We start from the raw sequence: 21,579 nt of genomic DNA on the forward strand, positions 1-21,579 counted from the left end.
GTAACGTAGCATCTGATTGGCTGGTCGAAGGGCCTTGGTCCAGCTGGAGGCGGGTCTGGCCTGGGACAAAAAACAAACAAACGGATTTCTTGGTGTAAGCGCCCCAGCATGAATGATCAGTCAAAACAAAACAGACACACACTCTAGCTACCAGCAGTGGCTCATTGTCAAAGCAGCTATTTATTTGACTTGAATCTCTCTCTAATTATGTCAATATGTAATTATGTTTAGTAATTTGATTGGGCAATTAATTGTGAGTACTGAAAATGACCAATGGTCAATGCTTAATCTGCAGGATTTATGGTCCCCCAAAATTGTCCGTCTTCGTATACTTTTCGGTCAGACAGACGGGGGAGAGGGGCTCTCACCCACATGCGACGCGCTGCAGTGCCTTGAAACAGAAATCAAGACGTGCACGACCGGGTGTTGTGCCAAAAAGTGATCGGCTGACAAAAACTGATTTCCTGTATTTGCCAAAAATTGATTGACTGCTTTCTTACATTTGCACAATATCTCTAAAATCAGAGTGACGCTAAAAAAAATCATTTATGCATTTATTACTTCTAGGCTGGACTAGTGTAATTCATTATTATCAGGAGGTCCTAAAAACTCACTGAAAAGCCTTGAATTGACCCAAAATGCTACAGCAAGAGTAGTGACAGGGACTGGAAAGAAAGAGCATATTTCTCCTGTATTGGCTTCCCTTCAGCTCCCTGTTAAATCCAGAATTGAATTCAAAATCCTGCTCCTAACATTCAAGGTCTTAAATAATTAGGCCCATCTTATCTTAATGACCTTATAGTACCATATCACCACATTAGAGCACTTCGCCGTCACACTGCAGGCTTCTTGTTCCTAGAGTATTTAAAAGTAGAATGGGAGGGAGAGCCTTCAGTTTTCAGGTCCCTCTTCTATGGAACCAGCTTCCAGTTTGATTCGGGAGACAGACACTATCTCTACTTTTAAGATTAGGCTTAGAACTTTCCTTTTTGCTAAATTTGGGCTACCCTTAGTAATGCTGCAATAGGCTGCTGGGGGATTCCCATGATGCACTGAGTATTTCTTTGTCAGTCACCTTTATCACTCACTTTGTTACCTCTCTGTACTGAATCACACTTGTTATCAATCTCTGGCTGTCTTCCACTGCACGTATTTTGTCCTGCTTCCTTCTCTCACCCCAACTGTTTGCGGCAGATGGCCGCCCCTCCCTGAGCCTGGTTCTTCCGGATGTTTCTTCCTGTTAAAAGGGAGTTTTTCCTTCCACTGTTGCTAAAGTGCTTGCTCATAGGGGGTCATATGATTGTTGGGTTTTTCTCTGTATGTATTATTGCAGGGTCTACCTTACAATATAAAGCACCTTGAGGTGACAGTTGTTGTGATTTGCTGCTGCATAAATAGTCAAATCTAATCAATTTATTTATATAGCACTTTTCACAGGATAAAAACCATTTATTTTTTTATAAAAAATAAAATTGAATTGAATTCAATTGTATCTTGAGAGTGGACTAAAATTTTGTTTTACACATTTGTATAATGTATAATTTTTGTATAATTGTTCTGTATAATTTTGTATAATGATAAGCATCTTATCTGGTCTATAGATTGAGATCACTTGATGCCAGATATGAGTGGGGGTTGAGGCGTCTGGGTAGGGATCTCAAAACAGCACTGTAGGTGATGTCAGTTGTAGGTGATGTCAGTTGTTCTAGTAAGCCAAGCCCTCTGTTCATTGATTGTTCACAGTCAACATAGATCGCCTGTCTCACTCTACGAAGGGGTATGATTGCGACATCAAGAAAAAAAATATATTATTGATCATTTTGAGAATAATTTTGATGTTCTGAAACAGCGTAGCACATTTTGAATTGCATCAGAATAATTCATACACTATGAAAGGTCAGTCTGACCGGATAGTAAATGGACTGTGGACCTACATTATGATGCGACGCTCAGAGAAGATATGACCCTGCTGGGTGGGGTCCACGATGTGATGTTCCTTTAACACTAATGATCTATTACGATCATTCTTTAAATGAACCTGAATGCACAAAAACACATAAAGCATGTACCTACTCATCGACAGCAACATCATATTATATCATATCTACACCCTACCAGCTACACATGACTGAAGCCCCCAAGCCCCAGAGTACAAATGATTTTGAAATCACCAAGTAAAAAACTTGAGGACTCTTCTTCTGCTTGCAGTCTACAGAAGCACAAGAATGGCACCAAGCAGTTAGTCTTCTGTCAGCATTGGAAGATGAACTCAAATTTATTAGTAAAGGTATCCGAGGTAAAAGTGTATACATTCTCCATAACAAAACAATTATTGCTGTAATACTATAACAAATTTAGACTAAGACTAAGACAATAAGATTCAGACTTAAAAAGTAGATAATAATGACTATAATTATTCTCTTTTTTAATTAAATTTTTTTTATAGCTAGAACATGGTATTATTTGATATTGGTTTTTTTGTTTTGTTTTTTTTTACATTAAATCTGACTTATATTCAAATTCATTTTCTGTAGATAGACTATAGGGATGCACTCTTTGGAATTCTATACTACTTGAGAAATACTTGAGTGAACTTGAGTGAGTGCAAAATATTTAAAAGAGCTATTTTTAATTTTTCTCAGCAATGGAAACTAAGATCAGTCCTCAATAATGGCCAAAGTTTACCATCAAACATTATCTTCAACTGATTTAATGAACATGATAGTGAGTGCAGTGAGTTCAGTGAACTTTCCAGTCACTAGATGTGATGTGATGTTTTTAAAAATGGGACATCAAGAGTGAAAATGTGCAGCGGAGAAAGCTGCAGAAACGATGCAAGCAAGATGTTTATTCAATTTTCAATTCAATTCAAATTTATTTATATAGCACCAAATAAAAAAACAAACAGTTGCCTATAATAACAGAGAAAACCCCAACAATCATATGGCCCCTATCAGCATTACTCTGATGCAGGACATTTCTAATATTAGAGATAAGATGCAAATGGAAGAAAGCAGTCAGCAGATATATCAGCAGATATATCCTCTAGACCTATAGTCAGATTGCCAGACTGCAGGTCTATAGCTGCAGCCTAAGTTAGCTATCATAGGGCGAGAGGCACGGTGCACCCTGGACAGATCACCAGTTTGGCACAGGGCCTCTACAACTATATGTTTTAAATATTTCCTCCATACTGCAGCCTCAAGGACAAAAAATAAAAAGGTTTACAGATGTGTTGCTCCCTCACTCACAACTGAAAAAGATGCTTGGAAGACTTAAGGCACAAAATCAGGAAATAGTCATGGTTAACTGGTTGGCGGCAAAACACTCTAACTGGTTTTGTAAGTTTTAGTAATCCCTGTTTTTACCTGAATGAACTAAATGAACCGAATTGAATTGAACTTGTTTACCTGGATATGGTAATCTTAAAGTGCACTCCTGGTCAAAAGTTTTAGAACACCCCAATATTTCCAAATTTTTATTGAAAATTATGCAGTTTGTCTCATTGCACTCTGAAATGAAAGCATAGTACAAATAAGCAATTGGAGTTAAAAAAACAAATCATGGAATCGATTTAGAGACATTAAACCTCCATGTTTGACATTTGAGGCCACACACTGTGGAACCATCCTTTCGCCTACTCTATGCTGTACAAAGATCCTGCATGATGAACTGAAGATTTCAAATTTTGATTCAGTCTTCAGAAGTCCACTGGTGGTGGTACATGGCCCAGGCAAGCTTCTCTGTCTTATTCTGACGTCTTAGCAATGGCTTTCTAGCTGCAACTCGTCCTGTCAAACCCGCAGCTTGAAGTCTTCCCTTCACAGTTGAAACTGAGATTTTCTTACTACCATCACTATTAAGCTGTGCTTGAAGCTGTTGTCCTGTATATTAGCTGTCATGCAAGCTGTTGTGTGAAGGAATCTACTGGACTATCCGGTTACATCAGGCTCTTTATGTGCAGTTACAACAATGTTTGTTCTTATTTGGTGTCTTTTCTAAGGGCTTTTTAAATGTAGTATTTTACTTTAGTAGAAAACTTGTGTCTGATTAATTAAAATCTTAAGATCTGAAGATCAAATCAACTGAATGCAATCTGCTGTAGACACCAGAATGTTAAACAGTTATTGACAATATACTGCAGAATGCGGTATGTTGAAATACCAGCTGAAGTCTGCTCATGCAGAGAAAGTAACATGTTAAAGTAGCACCCATACGAAAGCGAAGAGGACTGTAAACATAACTTCCTGTATGTCAGGAAGTCACTGACAGCACTTAGTTCCTCTTTCAGGTTGTGAAACTGTTGCTGTTGTTGAATCTGGAAACATTTGTATATTTGTCTCCAGCCAGAAGATCTGCATCGCTTATCATAGATGAAAGAAGCATCAGCCAACATGGCTCAGGGGGAGCTCAGAGAGTCTGCCCTTACAATCGAGAGCCTCACTGCGCAGCTAGTTGATCTGCAGAAGCAGGTTGGCTTTTTATCTTACGTATGAAGGCTTTAATTTCTGTCAGCCAAAATGCATGTGTTTCTTAGTTCTAAGTGTGAGTACAGACCATGGTTCCATTACAGGAAGGATGTTAAATGATCTGAGTTTAGAAATAAACTGAGCTGATTAACATTGATGATGAGTTTGCAGTTCCATAAGGGATGATCAGAGTAGTGTTCTACATATGTTCACCCTGAGTTAAGTGCATGCATGAGTAGGGAAAGAGAATTCAGGAAGCTTTTAATAGATGAAACTTTGATATGATATTCAGAGAGATTTTTTTTTAATGCTCTTCATTTAGAATTTCAATACAATAATACATATTCCAATGTCGCAAGCATGTATAGACTTGTAGAGCAATAGGTGTTTGCCTCAATGTTTCTTAATTTAGAAGATTGATGTCATATAATGACTGTCTCGATAGCTATCAGTATGAGTTTTTACAACTGTCTTCTATACATTGACATAATAGCTGCAGAAGTTTAGAGACATAAATACTGATCATGTCAGAATTCTATTTTTTACTGTAGCCCATCCAATCCTATGACATTTTTAAGATGTCATGAAAAAAATGATGCCAAAATATAACTTACATGCCAAAGAATCTGGCTCTACAAAACTACCTGTGTTTAAAGTTAAAGTAAAAAAAAAAAAACCCAACATCTTAATTTACTTACATTTCAATACTGATTAGTATTAACCTAAATCCTAAAGAAAAATTTACCAAATACATTTGAACAATGCTGTCACGCAGATCACAAAGCTAACAAAATTAAAGCACTGCTGAATGACACTGTGGACTTGCTTGTTCACCTTTGTCTTCTTTGCAAATATTGAGACTCATGGTTGGCGTGAACGTATAGCAGAGCTGGAGGCAGCATTGGTAAAGGAAAAAAATACGAGCCGCAAAATGCTAGCAGACAAAGAACGTGAGGTGGCTGAGATCCAAGCAAAGATGCAGCAGCAACTTCATGAGTATGAGGAGTTGTTTGATGTTAAACTTGCTCTGGACATGGAGATAAACATCTATCGTAAGCTTCTGGAAGGAGAAGAAGAAAGGTGAGGAAACAAAAATTTTGGCTCATCTTTTGATATCCCTTCTGAAAAGCTTTGATCACGCAGAACTCTTTAACTTTGCTTTTCTTTAGGCTAAAGCTGTCTCAAAGTCCTTCATCTCATGAAACCATGTCTCGAGGCTCATCCAGCAGTGGAAGTGTGTGCACCACTCAGGGAAAGCGGAAGCGTGTTGACATAGGGGAACAAAAAGCCAGCAGCTCAATGTCAAAAGTGCACACTGCCTCAGCCACAGGACCCATCTATATTGACGAGATTGACAGAGGTGGCAAATTCATCTGCCTTCAAAACAATGGAACTGAGGCAAGTTTGACATGATTCATGTCACTTCAAATGTATGTGGATTTCTAGAATAATTTTTGTGTATCAGACTTTCAAACTAAAACTATGTATGTGACAAGTCTAGTATTCTGGGTCACACTTGTTGGGATTTGGTACAGTTTAACAAAATACAAGTTTTTGAAAAAATGAATGTTTCCGATGTGTGCTATAAAACAGTTTGATTATAGATTTGGTTGATTTCGCAGAGAGTGCCTCACACTGCCAAGACAGCCTGCTTAATCATGTGACTTGGCTGCACCAACCACTCCTCATTACTATCATCTCTGAGCCCATCCACTCTGCTGCCAACTGTAACACAAAAACTATTTTTCTATCTTTTGTAGTAAATTTCAGCAAAAATGCATAACTGTGTGTTAAAACTGCATTAATGTTTTCTGTAGGTATTCATGTGAATAACCAAAAATCAAACAGAACTGTATTTCTGAACTTTCTTTCTTGAATCTGTATTTAAATCTTAACATTTTCTCTTTTCGTGTCATTTTATTTTTGTTGACTTTTTTACAGTTACAGAAAAGCCACAAGTGGTTCATTTTTTTCTGGTCTGGTAAGCTGTAAAAGTTCTATATCATCCTGTTAAACTAAAACAGGGAATCAAAGGATCTTAGTTGCCCAGAACTGCAAGGATATACTTGCTCTCAGAAATCTGGACCTTATGTGGACAAAATTTCCAATTACATAACACAAAATACTCTCATTGACTGGCAACAATTTATTAGACTACAAACAACTGAAAATATTACATGATTGTTGATGAACATATATTGATTGTTAATAAGGAAGTAAGGGCAGTGTGTTGCAACTGTTACAACTCTTTTCGTATAGGATGAAAACTGACTTTAGTCACTCCTGTGTTAGTACTGGGTGGTAAATGATTGGATCTAAGACACTATGAACATTCACTGAAAGCAAAAGCTTGCATTTTTAAACAGTATGACTCATTTCTGTGAATTAGTGTGTTGTGTATACAAATGCCACTGTATACACAGATGACTTAATTGTGATTGTATGTAAGTTTCTGACTATGAAAAAGCATCACTTTAACTGTTTTTTAAAATATTTAAAGTACTTTCTGTGTGATATTTTGCATGCTATGGGTATATATCTCAATAAATTTATTCCCGAACTTACATTTGTCTGTATATATTTCAATTCAATTTTATTTTTATTCAATTCAATATTTGATGTCTTCAGTATGTATATACAATGTAAAAAGTAGCAAAAATAAATAAAAAACATTACATGAGAAGGTGGACACACTTTCTCATGCGATGTTTTTTAAATACATTAATCTAATGTAAATACATTACATGTTAAAGAAGTGGCCAATTAGGGGCTCTGTTGGCTCTTAGGTGACGGTTTCCTCGTGGATGCGTGCAGCGGGGCTAGGGGAGGGTCTGTGCTGACGGACGTGGGTTACTGACCTGGTAGCCTGGCTGCCCCTGGGTGGGTCCGGGATGGGCGTGAGGTTCTGGGGGCGCTCCGGCTCTGGGCTGGGGCCCTGGCTGGGCCTCGGGGGCTTGGGTCCTGGTTGGTGGTTGCCGGGGTTGTGGGCGGGTGGGTGTATGGGGGCCCAGCCCTGGTGCAGGGTGCCGCCGGTGCGTCGAGCCACCTGGGGGGCTCTTCAACTGGTGAGGGAGGTTGTCACATCTTGCAGGAGCTTTCCTCTCTTCAGGAACTCTCTCTGCAGGAGGGGGAGATACAGGAGAGGTGGAGGAAGATCTCAGCCTGGGCGTCTATTGTCTTATGTAGTCTGGAAGATGAGTGGATGATGGGGTGGGTGCAGTTTTCTCTGTGGTGGGGTTGGGTGGACTGTCCCGGGCTCTGTGGGGCCGGGCGGCGCTGCTGCACTGGGCCCCGGCCCGGATGGGCCTGGGCCCCCTTTCCCTGGCGGGTCGCGGAGTATGGGGGTGCCTACTGGGGTCAGCGGGGGAGCTGGCCCCAGGGAGGGGTCACTTGCCCCTCCCTTCCTTCCCTCCCCATCTCCAGCTGCCTCCCTCTTCCCGCTCCACCACAACCACCCACACATGCAGGACCTTGGAGTAGGGGTGTGTCACCAGCAGTGTTGGGTAAGTTACTTTAAAATAGTAACTTACTTACATTACTAGTTACTTCTCTCAAAAGTAACTCAGTTACTTCAAGTTACTCGTTACTTTCAAAGTAACTAGTTACTAGGGAAAGCAACTTTGGTTTTACTCAGAATTCTCTTGTTAATGTGTTGCTTCCATAACTTTGCCAGTCTTCTAGCTTGCTTACTTGCCACAAGTGCACTGTGCCACCTACCAATAGAAAGAAAAAGATAATGTGCATATTTCCACGAGAGAAATCCCACGCCTGGACCATCATTGACCGCTGCCATGATTCTAGCCTACGTCACAGCATCATGTGCGTCTTTTACATCCAACACAAAAACTGCAGTCGTGGTGCTTTCGATTGTACTCAGAACTCGGAAATTCTGCCTTCTGAATAGGAAGATGTAGTTAACACCAGACTGAAGATGAGCTGCATACAGGGCTGGACTGGGACAAAAAAATCGTCCTGTGCATTTTGACTAGAGACCAGCCCACCATTATAGGAAAAATCATAAAGCCTTTGAATGAAAATAAACACTGTTGTGACAGTGATGTACACTGTTTTGATGGTATATATGCATCAATCTATCAATCGTTTGTTGTAAGATTCAGATAATTACTTTTTAAAAGTGAGACATTTTAAATGAGAATAAGAAAGAAAAGTATTTCTTTGTGGCCCCCTTTCCCTGTTAATGCCCTACCTGCCCCCCTGGCAACACTTTGCTAGATCCGCACCTGCACAGTTACCAGCTGTCAGCTACCTAAAAAAGGATCCTGGGGTTATTTGTCTCTCAGAAACAGTTCATAACTTCCCTTCAACTCATTCATGTCACCTAAAAGGTAAACCTGTTTCTCCATCACCTGTTCAGCTCTGATGATCCAGTAAGGACATCTCCTTTCCTCCATCCCCATCACTTTTTGGGTGTTTATCAGCTTGTTTAACTTTCCTCATTATTCTTGCTTTCATGTCATATTCTTCCATTTACATGTACTGTATCTGCTTTGACTGGACTAATGTTGAAACTGAACCAATATGCTGCAGACTCTTTGTGCTATAGTCATGCTGTTTAAGAGAACTGCTCTGAACTCCTCATTTGACTGACTGCAACTGGATGAAAGCATTTTGTACACACATGTCATGTTGCATGTAATTAACTAACTGACAAATGAGGAGACCGAATTGTGACACTCTGAACGTCTGCGCATGAGACGTTGGAGTTGGACTTTTGCAGCTTTCTTTCATGTTGTGATGACTCTGATTTTTTCTATACCAGTGCACCAATGTACCTTTAAACAGCTGTTTTAACTTAGTGACAATCATTAAAGGTGGAGGAGTTTACACACTGAGGACATGAAAAAGGAAAGCTGCACAGATAAATAAAAATGGTTGTTTAATGCTTGCATACGTTTCTCATTAATATGCCAAGCAATGGAATCCCAACAAGGCCCTTTTTTCCTGTTATGCTGTTTTGATGTGCATATGTTTACGTTTAGTGTATAAAATTCGGTACGGATCCTCTCGGTGTGAGTTGTGTGCTTTTGATTGTGTTTGTTGGTGTCAGGCTCTATATTGGTTTCCCGAAAGTTTTTTCTTTTTAACTGAAATAACAACAATAAAAAGACATGAACGAATATGAAGCACAATCAAATAATTTTGTCTGTTTTGTATTTTTTGGTCATTCTTTAAGGCTTTCTGTAACGTGAAGGGAAGAAAGCGCAAGCAAAAATAACCAGTGGTGTAACGAACTAATGTGTTAATTATCAGGTTAGCTATATAGGTATAGCTATAGGGTTAGGGTTAGGGTAATCCCATAGTATAGGATTAGGTACTCTATAGGTAATCCCATAGTTGATTGCAGAGCTAATATATTTGCTAATATGATAGCAAATCCATGAGCTAACAGGAAAAGCTTCTTCAGCTCTAAGACCCCAACTGTCTGCCATCTATAATCCAGTTTTGAGATCCCTTCCCAGACGTCTTAACGCCCACTCACATCCTGGGCCATTTGACCACAGTAAATCACATGATAGGGGTGGGGCTAGGTCTCACAATGGGTTCATCTGAGACCTTGGCTGATTGTGACCCACACCTGCTTTCACACTTTAGCTCTTGTGATTAGGAAGAGGATCAACAGAGGGTCCATGACCCTCTTGGGGACACTCCCATAGGGCTTAAAATCTGGGACTCTCCACCAATTGCTCTTAGAACTAAAGCTTCTCAGATGAGAGGTGAAACATCTTCAAGAAAATTAAAGAAGTCCAGATGCTTTTTTCTTTCTGAGCTGCATCGACTATGATGACCTGGATGACTGAAAAAATTAACAGACACACCACAGGAGTAACAACCCTAAATATAACAAATACTGAAAAGGTATTAGAAATGAAACAGGCTACACTGAAAAAAATGAATGGTTAGATTGGATATTTTGGACCGCCTACCAAGCAAATGTCTCATGCACAACCGTTAGACCAACCCTAGCCACATCACAATTTCAACTCACATCAGAAAATAGTTCAGCCATCCTGGCACGCATGCCGAAGTTGTTCAAGTTGTTCGCTGCCCCCGAATGAAACCTGCAAACTGCTGCACTATCTTTACCCACCTATAAAACCACAAACCTCTCCAAATGTTGATTACTACCCAGGAAATTACACCTGTTTTTATAGGAATTAATTGAATTGAATAGTGTACTTATATAAGAAGAATGGGTTTATTTTACAGGATAATAATTTTGGTCATGTGTCATGTGATGGGCCAATGGTATGACTCCCTTTAATGGGTTCCATTTATTTCCCCACAGCATGAAATAGCAGAGAGGCCAGTAAGAAATCACATTTGTTTTGGCATATACATCCTTTTTCCATCAAGGTTATTGAGGAACCAGCTGAGCTGACCCAGACTATCACATCAAAGTCAGGGTTTTCAATCAAACCTGTAGTGTTGGAATAATAATTTCCTCTATTTACATTTTCTTACAATGATAATCATGGTTATGTGTACAAATGCAATAAAGTGATGCAAAAAAGTGTCGGGTTTAAGAAAGTTGTTACACATTCAAAATCAATCATATTTTATCGCTGAGATATCTAAACATCACATGCTAAAAGCAAGCAAAAACATCCCATTGAACATGGACCCTGAAGCAGCAGGGTGGGTAACAAGTTACTTTTTAAAATAAAACTGTGTATAACAGCTAGAATAGCCATGTATCTAGCTCAGAAAAGTTGTAAATGACAACAGGGGCCACAGAGTAATGAAAGCGACTGCTGTGCATGCATATGTATAACTGATGGTATTTATGAAGTAGAATAATCACAAATGAATCATTACAATTTGAAATTAAATGCAATGCAATCACCTTTTCCTACATGCTGTATTTAATCACCATAAAGAAAATATCCTATAATTAGTGGTAAATTACTGAAAATCATAGTATTCAAAACACTGTTAGAATGAGAATCTCAAAACTTCATGTGTTATGTACAAAAAATAACAAACAAAAAAGCAAACAGAAAAACAAAATGTTTTTTAAATGGCACTTTGGTTTACTTGTGTACTGATACAACACTGACTGCATTTGCTAGGATTACTAGGGATAGGAATGCTGAGAATTTAGTGATCCCTGTTTCATTATCGATAACATTTATCGATTCAATTCCTTATCAGTTCAATAAGTTCAAAACTTATCAATATGTTTTCATCGGCTCTGCTTTGAGAGTCACCACCATCGCTAGCATATAAAAATATATCACATCTCACGTGTGCACTATTGACCACACAGTGTGCGCATGTTGCAAATGTTTTGTGCATGTTGGAGATATTTCTGCTCTTTTTTGTGATCAGTTTTGGGATCCATCCACTCTCTTCCGCTTATTCTCGCTGGAGCCTTTCCCAGCTCAGTTTTACAAAAAGTAATTATTACACATATTTCACAGAACATTTTTCACACTTTAAAAAAAAAATGCTGTACGTTACTTAATTACTCCCAGGAGAGAGTAATTCATTGTACCACTCATTACATTACTTTCTCTGTAAAATAGCTGAAACACACTCTCTCATAATTACCATTTAACAAGACAAACCTGATACTACAACTCAACACAGCAACACAAATACATGTTCTAATGAGGACACACATATGATCTTTCTCTTAGTATTTAGGTATGAATACAAAGCATAGATGAAAACCGGCATGAAGAGACTTTAAAGTAATGACCAGAGTGATTCAAACATGAACAGGTAGAAATGGAGACTGCAACCTGACTGCTCATTTGTATGTTACTGTTGATGTCAAGGGTCTTGGTTCTGGGCCGGCATTCACTCAGTTTTTACTCTTGGTTCTTGGCTAGCTTAGCATTAGCATGCTGCCCGTGCAGGTCTTTTTGTGCAGGCTGAAGTTGTGTTTGCAGCATACTGTGGTTGTTTTTGTCTTGATATAGTTTAAAGTTTACCATCACACTCTCGTCCTTTTGTGCAATAAAAATAAATGTCCACATCCATGCTGTAGATTGTGCTGCTATTTTCCTTGTCTGACACACAAACTGAAATCAGCTGATTGTAGTGCAAGTGCAACTGGAACCGGTAAGTGAGATCGATGGGCAGGCAGACTAACAATTCTAATGAATTGGACTACTGGAGCAGGTTCTCTACAAGAACCAGTTTTCTATATAAAAACATCAAATACATTTTCAGCTGCTATAATCTTCAACATTTCATCTTCTAAAAACAATCATGTAACCTTTCAGAAAGTTGCTTAAACTCAATCAAATAACTCATATACAATTCTATTGCAATAAAATAAAAGAATTGACGGGTATCCCATGTCGTACGCAATGATAAATGGACTGATTCTTATAGAGTGCTTTTCTACTCTCCCAGAGAACTCATAGCACTCTATACAACATGCTACAATCACCTTCTTGTGTACTTATACTGCTTCCTAACCACATTCAGACTCCGACGGACTGAAGGAGCCAGGATCGAACCACTAACCGTCCGATCAGCAGGTGACCTGCTCTACCTCCTGAGCTACAGCTCAGCTACTTCAGTAAGCTTGAAACAAAGTGCTCACATTTTTTAGCAGCGTACCCTGGAATTGTTTGGGATTGTGAACATCAGATTTTGAAAGTTATGGGAAGGCCTATGTTACAGCGACAGCTGCAAAAAAGCCTGAAAACCAACCTCCAATATAGGGTGAAATGCAATGCTAAAAAAAATATATAAAGGAACACTTGAGAATATAGCATCACATCATTTACACTTATGGCATATTGATCCAGTTACTCAAGTAGCAGAGGGAGTTGTTAATCAGTTTCAGGTGCACTAGAAAGACAACATTGAAACCTCAAAACAGGAATGGTTTTACAGGTGGAGGTCAGATCTTTTTTCCCCTTTTCAACTTTTGACTGTTTATTCACTAGTTTTGCATTTGGCTGGGGTTAGTGTCATTACTGGTCGCATGAGGTGATATTTGAACCCTACAGAGTTTGTACAGGTAGACCAACTCCAACAGATGAAAGCAGGTTCACCCTGAGTAGATGTGAACATTATGCTGCTACTTGTAACAGTGTTTAACATCACCAATTTGGGGGGGGGGGGGTGTCACTGACTGTCTTAAGGACTCATTTCCGTGGAGGGATGCGCAGACCTCTGCAGGCTAGACAACAGTACCATGACTGCCATTGGGTATTCAGGTGAAATCGTGGGATCCATTGTCCAACCCTGCACTGTTGCATTTTGGTGGAGTATGCAGGCAGTTTGTGGAGGATGGAGGAATTGATACCAGTGACTAGCCCCCATGCTTGCTTGACGTACGTCCATTATAAAACCTTTTGGACAATATGTGTCAGTCCTTTCAGTGCTACCAAGTTGCAGGAGGAGGACACCATCTGCTGTCTCATTAGGAGCATGCCTCCCCATTGTCTGGCATGCATACACGCATGCAGGTACCATACAAACTACAAAAGTGGTGCTGAAGGTTCTACAATGCTTTTTTTAATTGGCAAGTCAAAGGCCAATTAAATTCTTGTTGGTCATCATAATTGACTACAACAGATAGTTTCTCTTTGATAGCACAAAAAGGATTTGTACTCATTGGGCAACAAAATACTGAGACAAATGGAAAACCAATAAACGTAGTGAAAATCTAAGGAGGAGAAATGTAGATTTACACAAGTTGGAAAGATCTTTGGAGTCATTTCTAAATAACTGCAGGTTTCAAGATTATTGCTTCAAACATAGGTAAATTCAAATCATTTCGATGTGTAACCACCAAAGACCCAAGTTGTCACCCTCAGAGGAAATGAAATTGGTTAGAATGTTCATGAACAACTCAGGAGCCACCAAACACAAACCTGCCATGAACTGGAAACAGCTGGAATATTAGTGTCACTATCCACAGTGAAGTGTATTTTCATCACCGCTTATCTAGTGCTATCTAGGGTTGTGGAGGTAGCAGCCCAAGCAAGGATGCCCCCGTCTTCTCAGCCAACTCCTTCAGCTTATCCAGGGGAACACTGAGGCGTTCCCAGACCAGCTTCTCCCCTCCCCTTGTATACCCCATACTCCCAAAGCACCTGCCACAGAACATTCTGAGGGATACTGTGAAATGCTTTCTCCAAGTCCAAAACACATGTAAAATAGTTAGGCAAACTCCTGGTTCAGCATTCCATGACCAGGACAAAAACCTCACTTTTCCTCCTGCATCCAAGATTTAGTTAATAGACACTCCTCTCCAGTACCCTGGCATAGATCTTCCTAGTGGGCCTGAACCCCTGTAGTTTGAGCACACTCTCCGGTCTCCCTTCTAAACATGGGGGCCACCACCAGGGTCTGTCAGTCCACCCCAGATCTCGATGCAACATTGAAGAGGCAAGTCAACCAGGACAACCCTACGATACCCAGGGAACTCACTGCAAACTTCATCGATTCCTGGCAGTTTGGCCACTAAGGAAGGTATCTTACCACCCAACTATGTCACGTAACCTGTTGAAGTCAACAACAACCCACCCACACTATACCACTTTCTCCACCTGGTGGTTTCCCAAAAATGCAGACGGAAAGTCTGTTTCTGTGCCCTCACCAAACTGCTCCCACTCGTGAGTTTTTGCTTCAGCTATCGCCCTCACCACATTCCACTGGGTATGTCAGCAAGACAATGATTCCAAAGAAAATCTCTTCAAAACTCCATCAAAGCTTCTGGAATGATCTTTTCAAAGCCTCAAACTCAACCCTATTGAAAACAGTGGACTACACATAAAGGTCAGTTCTGTACCAGGAAACCAACCAATTTAAATGGTCAAGGTGTTACTTGGTAAGGAGGTTTATATATTTGATCCTGTATGCATAATTTTCACCTTGTGTGAATCTGAGAAAAACCCAAATAAATACAAACTTGTGAACCAACGTCTTGTTTTTAAAGTCATTAAAGATTCAAAGGACAGCTCAAAGAAATAATAAAAAGACCATAATTACAATGACGAGTGAAACTTTTGACCACAATTGTATATATCCGACTTGTAGTCATAATCCATAGTTATAATAATATTGTAAAATAACACATAAGGACTAGCATTTTATGGGTACATAGTGTGCCAGTTTGTAGAAGACACAGCGCTGAAGCTACAGCCTTGTGGTAAGGCCTAATCTTGGTTCAGAGTTTCTGTGTGATTATTCACTGTCCAGCTTCTTGAGCTCTGAGGAAGGACTCTCTCTGGATGGCAGGATATCGTAGTGGCAGGGGATGTGGCTGTTTCTTGGTAAATCATATGGATCCTGCCCGAACTTCACATGGCCACTGCCATCTCTTGTGGACTGGATGGTGCTTACCGTTGAATCTGTAATCAACGAGATATCAGTTGGCATAGTAATAAGGTACAAGATGCTTACTTTTAATCATGTACCTCTATTTTTATTTGATTGAACATTTATACAAATAGAAATAAATTGTCAGAAACAGTGAGAAAGTCTAAATCAGAGAGGAACTGTGGCAATTTGTCTATTCAGTTCTTCTATTTCTTGGGACAATATTCATGTATTTCTTACCTCCACAGGCTCTTAACACAGTGTAAATGAAAATGTCAGCCTTGAAAGTATTTTGAAAAACTTAATACAAATCAAAGCATTTGTTTTTATAGTGTATGTATGCGTAGTATGGTGAGACTAGAGCCATGTTACAAAAATCAAGAGGTTCATGACCAGCCCATGTGACACATGATGTGACGTCAAAATCGCCACGAGACACTCACAGCACATAAAAGATGTTTTTTATGTTTGCATGCTAAAGTTTCCTTACCCCTGATAAGTTCATACATGATAGTTAGAATGTGCTTAATGGTACAGCCACACTAAGTAAAATAGTGGTTGGAAACTGGGACAAAAAAGTGCTGTGACCAACGTGCTTCAAAGAGTGTGACCAGGTTTGTGGCCACTCACAGCTGGTTGCCATCATATAAGTGACTCTGCGGTTTGCCATGTTTGCCATGTGCCAGGTTTGCTATGCTTATTCTACTGTAGAAACATGAACAGCTAGAAATGGAGGCTACAAATCTGACTGCTCATAACTGCCTGTCAAAGTTTAGGGTCTGGCAACTGGGCCGGGTTCCCCCGGCTTTATCATCACTCTGGGTTCTTGGCTAGCTTTGCATTAGCAATCACTTTTTTGTTATTAGCAAAAATAAGCTGATCGTAGCAAAAAACAATACCCCCCCCCCCAAATAAATAAATAAATATTTATTTTACCTGCCTGGTGCACAGATAACTGAAGAACCTTTACAGTTCCAATTATGCTGTAAAGTGATTACTGAATTAACTATAGTAATGCATTATATTACTGCATTGCTGAAAAATGTAATGTCAAGACTGTGGAGTCGAGGGTTGAGGGTATTGTGTTTTAAAACTACAGGTTGCTGCAGTCAGTCACCAAATGTGAAACAATCCAGTGCAATTACTGTACAACCAGCAATTTTGTTCTACCTGCAAGGGCATAGTTCTGCTATTTTCACTCTGAATGGGTTTTTTAAAATGTTCATTAACATGATATAAATCAATTTACCATGTTTTCTTATTGCACATTGTATGAACTGATAGCTGATGAATCTGCAATCTACATCTACAATTCTCTTCAAGTGTTAAAATGTTAACATAGTGCAGTAGAAAAATAGTGTAATATAAATACTATACTCTGAAGATTACGTCATATTCTCCATCCCTAGTTCTACATAGCAGTTATGCAGTTAATGTCACAGAAAGAAAGTAGACAGCGATAACAAACAGAGTTCAGTCCTCACCAATTTCATAGACATTCTGGTTATTGGTTGGGCTTCTGCTGCTAATCTCAGCATATGGTGAATCCCGCCTAGCTGGTGATTTCATTTCCACATAGCCACATTCTGTGTTTTTGGTTATCAGCATGGGAGGATCCTTTATTGTGGCATATGGGTTTTCAGAGCTGCTGAGCGAACAGGAGCTGGCATGATAGGGTGTGCCCTTCATCAGATCTGCACAGCACAGACAAAGGATCCAGTGACAACTGAATATCAACATTAAAAATGACAGTTCATAGTTATGTATAGGACTTGCCTCTTAAAGATTTCTCCATGTAACTTCTATCACCTCCACAGGCTCCTGAAACCAAAAAGTCTAAATCAGTAGATCAATAACTGAACAGTAAAAGTAAAAATAATGTGAGAGATTTTCTTAAATAGATTAGGCAAAAATCGTTTATAATATTAAGAGCTGGGGCTGAAGTAGAGCAAAAGTTTTCTATTTTTTTTTTTACCAGTTTTAATGTCAATACAAACACTATGCTAATAAAGTCTTATTACATAACTCCACCCACAAGCACTAGGTATGTGGACTAGTGACTGTAAGGTGACAGTGTTTGTGTTACATCGATTCAGTTCCTATCTGATTCATGGTTACAGAGCAGCTGGGGCTTATCCTATCAATGTTACTCACATTCACACCTGCTGTTAACTTAGAATTCTCACAATAGTTGTGTCTTTGGACTTTAGAAAGACAATGAGTGAAAGCACCAAGCAAGATCTAAATTATTTTCACAAATGTTGAATATTAGATCAAGAAAAATATTGATCATATAACACTGACCAACTGTCCAACTCAAATAAGCATCTACACAAAACAAACTCATAAAATTGACATATCAGCTCAGACTTCTCTGTTAATATAGCCCCACCTGGTGGCATTAACCAGATATTGTATGTTAGTCACTGATGGTGCACCAATTAACACCTTAACTTACAGAAACATCATATTACACATGTGGTAGACCACAATATTTTTCCACAGTCATTCTAAACTGGTAAAATTTATTACAAATTATAATATAATTCTATCATCTTATGTCTAAAGCGAGCAACATGAAAGAAATTAACATGTTTTCTTACCTTATACCTGCTTAGTACACACATAATATGTAAGTGATCATCCAGAACTATACAAGCAAGAATCTACTCACTGTAGGTCAAAAATGCACATCACACAACCTGGATCCTCTATGTACAGCAGCCTCATTCAAAGTGAATGTAATAATTTAGCCTACCCTAGGTTGTTCGTGTCTGTCACAATACAGTTATGTGGAGTAGGAAATCATGCAATATAAATTTTTTGTTTTCTTGATAATGAGCGTGTGCGCGCGCACACACACACACATACACGCACACACACACACACAACAGCTGATTATAATATTTGCAGTCCACAACTCACCCAGTTGATTTAAGCAGTCCCCGTGTTTCCACTCTGCATGTAGTGTGCCAGTATGATCAACAAGAAGAGCACATTTTCTCTGATCCATATTTTTAACGTTTACAAAAACCTGGTTGTTCTTCGCCTAAAAATGGCACAAAAATAGCCCTTAGTATGTTCGTTTACAGACAGTCAACAGAAATTGTACTCTGCAATCTCCTTGTCCCTCTGTCTTAGAGGATTTAAATCTCTACCTTTCCATTTGGACCACGCTGGGGGCTGATGCACTGGGTCAGAGTATGGTAACTAGGGTTGGAGAAATAATTGCTTAGATGGGGCTCACATGTTGCTGGATAACCACCTGAAAAGTTACAGGAACTGTTAGATACAAAGTATGTCATGTATATATATAATTTCTTCATGTCATTGCTGTCTGGGACAGTCTATAAAACAGTCATGTCTTTGGTTAAGCTTCACTCAAATGTAGGAGACATCTGTCCCATCGTCAGTTGTTTATTTGCATTTACCATGCATTCACACTTATTCATAGAATACATCTCACATTACAAAATGTGAAAGCTTCATTTCCACAAGAATCAAGAAGACAATTTTATTTTTTTCATAATCGCAGTAAATTTAACCTCCTAAGACACGAACTCTTTCATAGCATCCATTTTTAATTTATCTTTGCTATTTGGGCTGATTGGGACCTGATGAATGTAAGAACAAAGAATTACCTGATTTTTTCAATTTTTTTTTTTGCTTCTGAGAAAACTGTGATTCACATATGAGAACATTTGTTTTAAATTTCAATAGAATAGTGGCAGTATAATGTCCTCGTAAGTGGACATCAGGCCCTTGATGAGCAGACTTTATTATTTTGGTCTATACGACCCAAAATGTGATGTCCACATATGTGGACGCCCGGTCCTAGGAGGTTAATTTAAAAAGTACTGAAGACCTTTAGCGATGAAAAACTGGATTATGTTCAGGTGCATCAACTTCACTTGAAATATTCTTGAGCTGCGTATGTGCATGATATTAAACTAAATGGATATAGTTTAGAAAACATTTATATAAGTAATAAAGTATTTAAAGTGTATAGAGTAAATGGATGAATGTGGATTGTAGTGCTGTGAGTAGAAAGAAAACTTCAGGACCAAGACCTGTGAATGGCTTCTTTTAAATCTGGTGTGTAAATAGTTTTGACTTTTGATGAATATCAAAAATAATTTTTCCAGTCAAAGTTCAAGGAGGAATGAAATACTATAACAATACTACACATTTTACCAATTTTTTTTTTTAGCAATTCATGCAGACCATAAGGAAATGTTCAGAGCTTTTAAAAGTATAGGGGTAGAGACAGAAAAACACATGTTCTTCTTCAGACTCCAGGACTGCTACTGCCAAAAACTCTGGTTAGTCATGGAGTGAAGGGACTGTTCATCCATGACGTCATTGGTACCAACTGGAAAAATTAGTGTCTGAGTAGAGAGAAGTCTGTGAATAATGGCAGAACTTCAATCATATCTCCCACTTTGCCACCATGGAGATAGCTAAGCCTTGATAATACTCTGTGGACACAGATACAGACAGCTGGAGAGATCCCTGTTGTACACAAGTGAATGCGCATGCGTAAGCTGGCATGCAAGCCGGTTTCAGTTGCTCCTGTTTTTCTTTCTCCATACTTTTCTTTGTCTCTTACTTATTACATAATTTCTTCTGGGATTAATTAAACATTTTGATTGTGATCATATTTTAAAGTCTACTATCTGGGACAAATACAGGGCCATGGATATCCACCTCATACTTGTGGATAAAGTATAACCAAGGCTTAAGTGATAGCACAAGAGATCTCAACAATAAATCACCAGTGATGATAATTACAGGTTGCTTGTGCTTATAGCCCACATTGTAGACAGAAAGTTTGAAGAAAAGAAGAACACTGACTCTAATCAACTGTAACAGTTACAGCAGATTCAAAAATAGAGGTAATTGAAACAGTTTTGCCTGTGTGCGTGGGAGGAGGGAGAGTGTCACTGGAGATGACCAAGTTTTCAGGACACTGTTGGGCCAGTGGGTCAGTGGCTTAAACTCAGCCGGAATGACTTGGACTCCGGAAAGGAAGGAGTGGAAAGACTCTTTTCAAGTACTCAGTGAACATGTAGCTCACTTAGACAGCTTACTTAACTTCGACCTGTTAGCTGTCTAATTGAGGAGCAAAGTAAATCATGTCGCAGTCCTTGGTTTTACCCCAGGGTTCTTAACTCTTGGACTTTGATTTCTTGTTTATTGATAAATATTCTCTATTTGGTTTTTGGCTTCATTATTATTTATATTTGTATCTTCTTAATAATCTGCACATATAAAAGGCATTCCCCCGACAGAGAATCTCCAATGTGCTTAAATTATGCTGTGAAAGAGGGTGTTGGTTTAGCTCAGTGCGCTGAGCGGGCGACCACATGCTATACAGCTGAGAACGGCCGGCCCGGGTTCAAGTCTGGCCCTTTGTCGCATGTCTTCCCCCTTGTCTCTCTCTGCTCCTGCTTTCCTGTCCTTTCTCCACTGTGTCTATCAAATAAAACTAAAAAGGCCAAAAAATATGTTGTAAATGAAAACTTGGCACACATCCTATTTTAAACTGAAACATTAAGATGATACTAACATTTTTTAGGTCTCTTTCTCTACCTGCAGAGGTCTAGGGATCTTTCAGGAATGGTGGTGCTGTTTTGTGGGGAATTAACTGGTCAGTAGGCAGTGATTTTATACCTAACCTAATATGTGTCGCAAATCTAACCTGCACTGCAGCAGTTTAGCTTCACAGTATAAATTACAACCTAAATTACCCCTTAAAGAAGTGACCCATCTTCATAGTACAGAAACCCCAAGGTTAACC

The 21,579-nt window shown here is 39.1% G+C and overlaps 2 protein-coding genes across 2 annotated transcripts in view; one reads left to right on the forward strand and one right to left on the reverse strand.

Annotated features, from left to right (window-relative positions):
• Positions 1 to 4,262: 4,262 nt before the first annotated feature.
• LOC120744371 (lamin-B1-like) lies at positions 4,263 to 7,033 on the forward strand. The gene is made up of 4 exons (XM_040048715.1): positions 4,263 to 4,472; positions 5,329 to 5,549; positions 5,639 to 5,867; positions 6,092 to 7,033. The coding sequence occupies exons 1-4, from the start codon at positions 4,374 to 4,376 to the stop codon at positions 6,131 to 6,133; spliced, it is 591 nt and encodes a 196-aa protein (XP_039904649.1). The 5' UTR covers positions 4,263 to 4,373; the 3' UTR covers positions 6,134 to 7,033.
• A 3,638-nt stretch (positions 7,034 to 10,671) lies between these two features.
• megf10 (multiple EGF-like-domains 10) overlaps positions 10,672 to 21,579 on the reverse strand; it is a 58,924-nt gene continuing 48,016 nt past the window's right edge. The window contains exons 21-25 of the mRNA XM_040048692.1: positions 18,938 to 19,044; positions 18,705 to 18,828; positions 17,556 to 17,600; positions 17,264 to 17,473; positions 10,672 to 15,811 (exon numbers count right to left, since the gene is read on the reverse strand). Of these exons, the coding sequence (XP_039904626.1) occupies positions 15,645 to 15,811; positions 17,264 to 17,473; positions 17,556 to 17,600; positions 18,705 to 18,828; positions 18,938 to 19,044 (653 nt within the window). The 3' untranslated portion in view covers positions 10,672 to 15,644. The remainder of the gene's footprint in view (positions 15,812 to 17,263; positions 17,474 to 17,555; positions 17,601 to 18,704; positions 18,829 to 18,937; positions 19,045 to 21,579) is intronic.

Source organism: Simochromis diagramma, unplaced genomic scaffold (assembly GCF_900408965.1).
Source record: "Simochromis diagramma unplaced genomic scaffold, fSimDia1.1 OVJJ01000683.1, whole genome shotgun sequence".
Lineage (NCBI taxonomy): Eukaryota > Metazoa > Chordata > Actinopteri > Cichliformes > Cichlidae > Simochromis > Simochromis diagramma.

Coding starts and splice junctions, on each gene's coding strand:
- LOC120744371 (XM_040048715.1), top strand. CDS start 4,374: ATGAAAGAAGCATCAGCCAACATGGCTCAGGGGGAGCTCAGAGAGTCT. Junction 4,473..5,328: donor TAGTTGATCTGCAGAAGCAG/GTTGGCTTTTTA, acceptor GCAAATATTGAG/ACTCATGGTTGGCGTGAACG. Junction 5,868..6,091: donor TTCAAAACAATGGAACTGAG/GCAAGTTTGACA, acceptor TTGATTTCGCAG/AGAGTGCCTCACACTGCCAA.